This window comes from Rhododendron vialii, chromosome 13a (assembly GCF_030253575.1).
Source record: "Rhododendron vialii isolate Sample 1 chromosome 13a, ASM3025357v1".
NCBI lineage: Eukaryota > Viridiplantae > Streptophyta > Magnoliopsida > Ericales > Ericaceae > Rhododendron > Rhododendron vialii.
Window position 1 is genome coordinate 16,704,135 of NC_080569.1, and position 6,794 is coordinate 16,710,928.

General features: G+C 40.0%; 1 protein-coding gene across 1 annotated transcript; it reads left to right on the top strand.

Moving 5' to 3' along the window:
• The first annotated feature begins 5,294 nt into the window (after positions 1 to 5,294).
• LOC131313027 (GPI-anchored hemophore cfmA-like) lies at positions 5,295 to 6,403 on the top strand. Its single transcript, XM_058341086.1, has 2 exons — positions 5,295 to 6,209; positions 6,305 to 6,403. Exons 1-2 carry the CDS (start codon positions 5,373 to 5,375, stop codon positions 6,362 to 6,364), a joined length of 897 nt encoding a protein of 298 aa, XP_058197069.1. The 5' UTR covers positions 5,295 to 5,372; the 3' UTR covers positions 6,365 to 6,403.
• The last annotated feature ends 391 nt before the right edge of the window (positions 6,404 to 6,794 follow it).

Here is a 6,794-nt window from a genome sequence, read left to right on the forward strand (position 1 = left end):
AAACAGTTTTCATAGAAAAATACAATATTTCAGTAGAAAAATACACAGTTCTCATATACAGATGTCATGTATAATACACAATTCTCATAGAAAAATACACAGTTCTCATAGAAAAATACAATGTTCCAGTAGAAAATACACAATTCTTATAGACAAATCTCATATATAATACACAGTTCTCATAGAAAAATACACTGTTCTGATAAACAATTCTCGTAGAAAATACACAGTTCTCATGGATAAGTATGATGATGTGTAACTTTTTAAACATGTATTCTTTCGGAACAGAATACACAGTTCAAATCTTGTAAGTTTTCTTGTGCCCCGTTAAATATATGAACAAAAGTTAGATAGAGTGTTTACGTTGTCTCATCATATGTATATTACACAATTCTCATAGAAAAATAAACAGTTCTCATAGAAAAGTACAATGTTCCAGTAGAAAAATACACAGTTCTCATAGACAGATGTCATGTATAATACACAATTCTCATACAAAAAACTAAAAAAGGAAAAACCTAAAGCGAAACCATCGAAAGTGCTCATTATCCTAATCTCTTCGCTGCCGGAGAAGCGGTCAGTCTCCTCCTTGAAGGAGCTGATCGAGAACAGTTCACATAGAACCCTACACACAGTTCACATAACTCGAAAACACATACTTCACATAGACGCAACACATTTATGAGAGTTAGGGTTCTCATATACATATTTTACAGTTCGCATAGAAATTTCGCATAGACTTTCGATATTCTTTAATGTACATACCTTTCTTTGCCATATTGAAATGTTGTTGCCTGATCGATTGCACGAGAGAGAGAGTGAGAGAGAGAGCGCTGTTGAGCGGAAGAGTTAGGGTTCTGTAGCGGTAGAGTTAGGGTGGTTTTGTAGTGGTTGGGGAGAGAGAGGGTTTTGTTGAGCCGTATGGAGAGGGTTCGGGAACGTGACCCGCGAGGTCTTTTTTTTACCCGCGAGAGGATCCGGGATGCTTGTTTTGACCCGCGAGGGGTATTTTTGTCCACAATGTAGCGCCGGGACTAAAAGGGGTATAGAATATTTTGTGCTGGACTGAATTAGGTCCGAGCCTAATTTTTTGGGCCAGCCTAAAAATCTCCCTTAAAAAATACATTCAAATGAGACAAAGCCCAATCATATCTAAAGGGACAAAGTTCCAAACACCTGAAGGTCTAAACCCCAAATCTTACAATAAAAGCCCAAATACATCAGAGAGCCTAAATGCCTAGGTATGGGCTAAGTTCAGCCCGAGAAAATCCCAAAACCTAAACTACAATTTGTGTCATTTGAAGCCCAACATTCCGACCACTGCCAGCCACCGAAACTCAAACAGACAGCCACTCAAACACCACGAAACGCCACCTTCAATACCACCAAGCCACCACCAGCAAACGCCTTGTAGAGACGAACCGACGGCTAAACAACCCAGACCTGTCATGGATGCTACCCTAGGCGTTAGGCAAGAACTGCGTTGCCCAGCAGCGAGCACGATGGGATACCACGCCGATCTAAATCTCTCACCACTGCAAGGACCACCTCGCTGTTAGGCCGAGATCTGGTCAACCCAACAAAAAACCAAATGGTAGCACAAAATAGGGAAGGAAGAAAGATTGAAAGCAAGGGAAATGTAGATAGAGACTGTTGAGAGAGAAAAGGCACAAAGCAGTAGAGAAGGGGGTTGGAAAAAAGAGAGGGGAGAAGGAGGAGAACAAGAGAAACCGAGAACCATTACCGTTGTTGATCCCGTTGCCGCCTAGAGCCCCTCCGAGAAACTGCCAATTTGGCTCCCGTAAACGCTTTGGAAAACCCCATAGATCGAGATCCATAATGATTTTAGCATTTTGGCTCATTCAAAAGTTTAATGATTTTGCTATAGCTTCTTAGAATCCAAAAAAATTCAACATTGTCGCGTTGAAATTTGAATAATTTTCTTGAGCCCCATTTTGTGGATTTTGAGCGTTTTGTCACTTGTATATTTACCGTTTCTGATAATAATAGATTGCACCAATTGAGAAGTTTTTGTTTTTTGTTTTTTTAATCAAGAGGAGCTTCTGTTCAAAAGCAAGGTGGTTGTTTTTTTTTAAGCAGCCAAAACGCCCCTCGGACATACGTAGTCTTTCCATTACATAAAATTGAAAGAAAGGACAAAGAAGGATTAACACTCCAATTACAAGGAAGCAAATTACGCCTAGCTAAAACAGCTATCTCATGAGCAGCTCTATTAGTAGATCTACTGGCCCAACAAAAGGAGATATCTCCTTCCTCTGTCAACTGTTGAATGTCCATAATCACTGCTCTAGAGTCCCAAGGTGGCACCAATTCTGAAACACTGAGGGAGATGGCCTTCTTTGTTATCTGATTCCACTTCTACGCCTTTAATGCCCAAACTAATTGCTAACTCACACGCGGCTCGACTGGTAAGAAGTTCCCCCCTCAAACTTGTGAGAGCATACACTTTCCTTGCAAAACCATCCAAGACATCTCCTATCCAATTCCTTAAAACCACTGCCACTGTGCTACTGCTATTGTTAGGAGGAATAGCAACATCACAATTGACTTTAAATTTCCCAAACTCCGGAGCCCTCCAGGTAGTTGTAGCCTCCTGATCAATAGGGTTATCCATTTGGACTCAACTTCTCACTGAAAGTTTTGAAAACTCCAAGCTACCATGATTGATTGCTGCCAGAGTGGTCACCGGATTTAACCTTTGAATGTTTGAACACAAAATTGTACCTCACTTTCCAAATGTTCCAAGCTATCAAAGCCACCTTTCCCATAAAATCTGCCGCACCTTCCTTCGTGAGGGAATCCACCATTTCATAAGCCCACTTCACCGTAGAGGCATTGCCCCCTAAATCCCCAAGAACCTGAATGTTGCACCCAAACCAGATTGGCCTCACCAAAGAGCAGAAAAACAAAGTATGTTCCACCGTTTCCACCTACTTCTTACAAATAGGACATAAGTTGGAGGAGGAGGATGCTATGAGCCTATATGTGAAGAATTTCATTATACCACCTTTTCACAGTTTCTGGAACTTTCTGCTTGGTGTAGTGAAAAATTCGTATGCATGTGGCCTAATTAAATTTCTTTGTCTGAAATTCTTGACTCGCCTCAATGGGTACAAGCTATCCAATCTAGTTGTTTTATCAAACAATACCGAATTGGGGATGGTGCATCTGACTGCTCGGATCTCATTTCGGTAATAAACGGCTCTCGATCGTTAGTTGCCGAGATGAGATCTGAGTCGTTGGATAGACGATCCAACGGCTCGGAGGTGTGCAGTACAATGGCTTATTTGTACAGACGGTCCCTAATGTATTTCTGAAATGTCAATTTCGTCCTCATTGTATAAAACGCGTCAATTTGGTCCCCAATGTTAACAATGTGAGTTTAGAAGGTCCCTGGGCCAAATTCCGTTACCTCTTGCCGTCTAAAAAGAGGGGCTTTCTGTCAAACCCTATCATTCTCCACTTTTCCTTTTTCTCTCAACTTTCCCCTTTTCTCTCAGACGTCAATGGCGATTCACATCCCCTCTCCTTATCTCCACCGTGTTCTCCAAAATCAACCCTAAGAAGAAGAAGATTCTGAGAATCGGTTGCATCTTGAAACCTACGAAGAAGAATCTCAAGGTAATATAAAGAAACGGCCAGTTGATCCCTCCATAGGAGTCCGAAAGCAAGCTTTTGGAAGGCTTTTTTTTTCTACTTATTTTTTACACTCGTCTTCTTCTTCGAAGTTGATATTTTAAAATTCTTAATCGATTTTTTACACTCGGCTCCTGCAACTGACTAGAACAAAGTCCAAGATTTTGGTAATGTCTGACTGGAACTAATACCGCAAAGGTTGCATGCATGCCTTAGAATTTAGATTAGTGCAGAGAGTGAAAGTTTTTTTTTTTTGAATAGATCATAAGAGGTACAGAAGTTCAGAGCAAATCTCTACATAACACCGAATCTAAATCGGGCGGAATACAACCCGTATGAAAAAGAATTTTCCTATGAAGACACCTCGACGCAATCCAATGAGACGCTGAGTTGTTCTTTCTATTGGTCCACACAAAACTCCACTGCTTTGTCTACATGAATAGGGTGACAAATATGCCCTGTGAGCAATTTAGGAATAAATAGGAGACCTTGATCACCTATTTTTGACAACAATCATTTAAATGCACAAACTTTTTGAGAGAATACAATGATTTTTTTAGTTTTTAACTCTCTATCTTCCTTTTTGTATAGAATATGCACAAGTTGTTGCTTTCTAGGGACCCATGGAGTATTCTATTACATTGTTGTCCACTTTTTTGTTTTCTTTTGGTAGCTGTCTTTATCTATGTTTTTTTTTTTTTTGCTTTTGACATGTGAATGTGGTTGTTGCCTGACCATACATTTATTATTGTTTTGTATATTTACAGGTCATATGTCTACTCTTTTCTCCATAAAAGTCCACCATGGTGGTGAATTTAATACTGGGCCAAACAAAACATATGTTGGGGGTAGAATAGATGATGTGGATGGGCTTGATAGTGATCTTATGTCTCTGCATGAATTGGACAGTATAGCCCATTATTTAGGGTATGGGCTACCTGTTGCTTTTCATTTTAGGGTTCCTGGGCTTAGCTTAGATATGGGGCTTGTAATGATGAAATCTGATGCTGATGTTAATGCTATGATAACATCATTGCCTTCTAGTAGAACTGTTGAATTGTATGTTGAGCACATAGGTGAGTTTCAGTTTGTGGAGACTCAATTACAACCAGTCCAAGAAGATGGGTTAGAGTTTCTTAACATTGATGATAGAGATGTGACACAAGTAGAATCAGTCCAAAAAGTTGGAGATGGAGATATTGATGAACCAAACTCAGATGAGTCAACAGAAGAAAACCAGAACAGTGATGGGTCATATGCCATGACTGATGATGATGCCTTGTATGAGACATTTGTGGATGATGATGTAGAATTCAGGGGATTAGGTCAGAGTAGTCAACAAACCTTAGAGAATGTGGCAGAGGATACTTTGGAGGGTGAAGAGATTGTGCTTAGTGATGTTGTTTGTGATATAGAAGATGAAAGTCCGTATAGTTCTTCTGATGATGATAATCGGAGGCCAAAACACCATCAATTCAAGAAATTTAGGGCTGAACATGATATGGAAGATCCCAAGTTTGTACTGGGCCTAATATTCCCTTCAGCTACAGTTTTCAAAGATGCTATCAAGCAATATGCTATCAAGAATCAGAAGAATGTCAAAATTGTGAAGAATGATAAGAAGAGAGGTGTATGAATGTATTGCTGACTGGTGTGGTGAACTGAACTTTCAAGTAAGGTGTCCTTATGGCCAATACACAGTAGACTTGAGGGCAATGACTTGTACTTGTAGGAAGTGGGATCTGTGTGGGATTCCCTGCATGCATGCTATTGCTGCTATTCAAAACAGAAAACATGATGCAGAGTCATATATTAATGCATGTTATTCCAAGGAGAATTATGCAAGAGCATTCCACCCTTTGATCATGCCAATCAATGGCAAAGATATGTGGCCTAAAACTGGCTTCACACCAATTTTGCCTCCATTGGAGAAGAGGAAACTTGGTAGGCCAAAAATGGCTAGAAGAATAGATCCAAGTGAATACATTAGCAAGAAAGACAAAAATAAGCTTAGGAGACTTGGCCAAAACTCTGTTTTTTGTAGAAAATGTGGCAAACATGGTCATAATAGGAGGACATGCACTCATGAGAGTGGTGTTGGATCAAATGTTGATGAGGATGGTGTTGGATCAAATGTTGGGAATGTTGGTGTTCAATCAAATGTTGGTAGTGTTCAATCAAGTACTGGGGATGGTGGTTCAAGTAGTGGAGTGGGTACAGGTAGAGGCAAAGGAACAACTACTGTAGTTGGCAGAGGTAGATCCAGGGGTGGGGGCAAGAGCACTGGAATGGGAAGAGGAAGGGGAACAACCAGTGAACTTGAAAGGGGAACAACCAGTGTACAAGGAAGGGGATCCACCAATGGACTGAGAAGGGGCAGGGGCACAACCATTGGACTGAGAAGGGGTAAGGGCACAACAAATGGACTTGGTAGCCAAATCACTGAAGATACAGGGGTGGAATGTCAATTTCAAGCCACAATGGTTTGCACAAGGGGAGGAGGCACTGCATTCCTAGGTAGGGGTGGCAGAATTCAATGGATAAGCCATGAGGTAACACCACATTTTTTTTAACTTGCATTCATAACTCATAACATTATGAACAAGCTAATGTACCTTTAATATTGATACACACCACATGAATGCAGGCTAATGTATCTTCCAACTATGCACAAGCTACACAATCGTCACAAACTGCAGTTGGATAAAATAAGTCCACAACAAAATGCATCTTCAAGGGCCAGAAATTTGGAAATCTTGCTACTATTTAGTTTGATTTGGGTTATGTAATGAACTTAGTTATTACTTGCACCTCTTATGTTTTGAAAACTGTAATGTGTAGGCCATTATTTTTGGGTTTGTCTTGGCCATTATGCCGATGAAAACTGTAATGTGTAGGCCATTATTTTGGGTTTGTCTTGGCCATTATGCTCAAATCTGTAATGATTTGAATTTGTTTTGCACATTATGTTGGAAACTGTGGTGGCCATTTGTTTGGTCTTAGGTAAACTTTAATGATTATGCTAAGTATTTGAGACTGTTTTCAATCTTGTTTATGGCTTGTTTTTTGCATGTTCATGTTCTATATATGCGCTGCATATGTGCTTAAACTCTGCTTATGGTTTTTTTTTTTTTTCA

Bases quoted from the DNA above. Each gene is read 5' to 3' on its own strand.
- LOC131313027 (XM_058341086.1), top strand. From the start codon at position 5,373: ATGACTTGTACTTGTAGGAAGTGGGATCTGTGTGGGATTCCCTGCATG. The intron at 6,210-6,304 runs GTAACACCACAT...ACATGAATGCAG, and splicing joins TTCAATGGATAAGCCATGAG to GCTAATGTATCTTCCAACTA.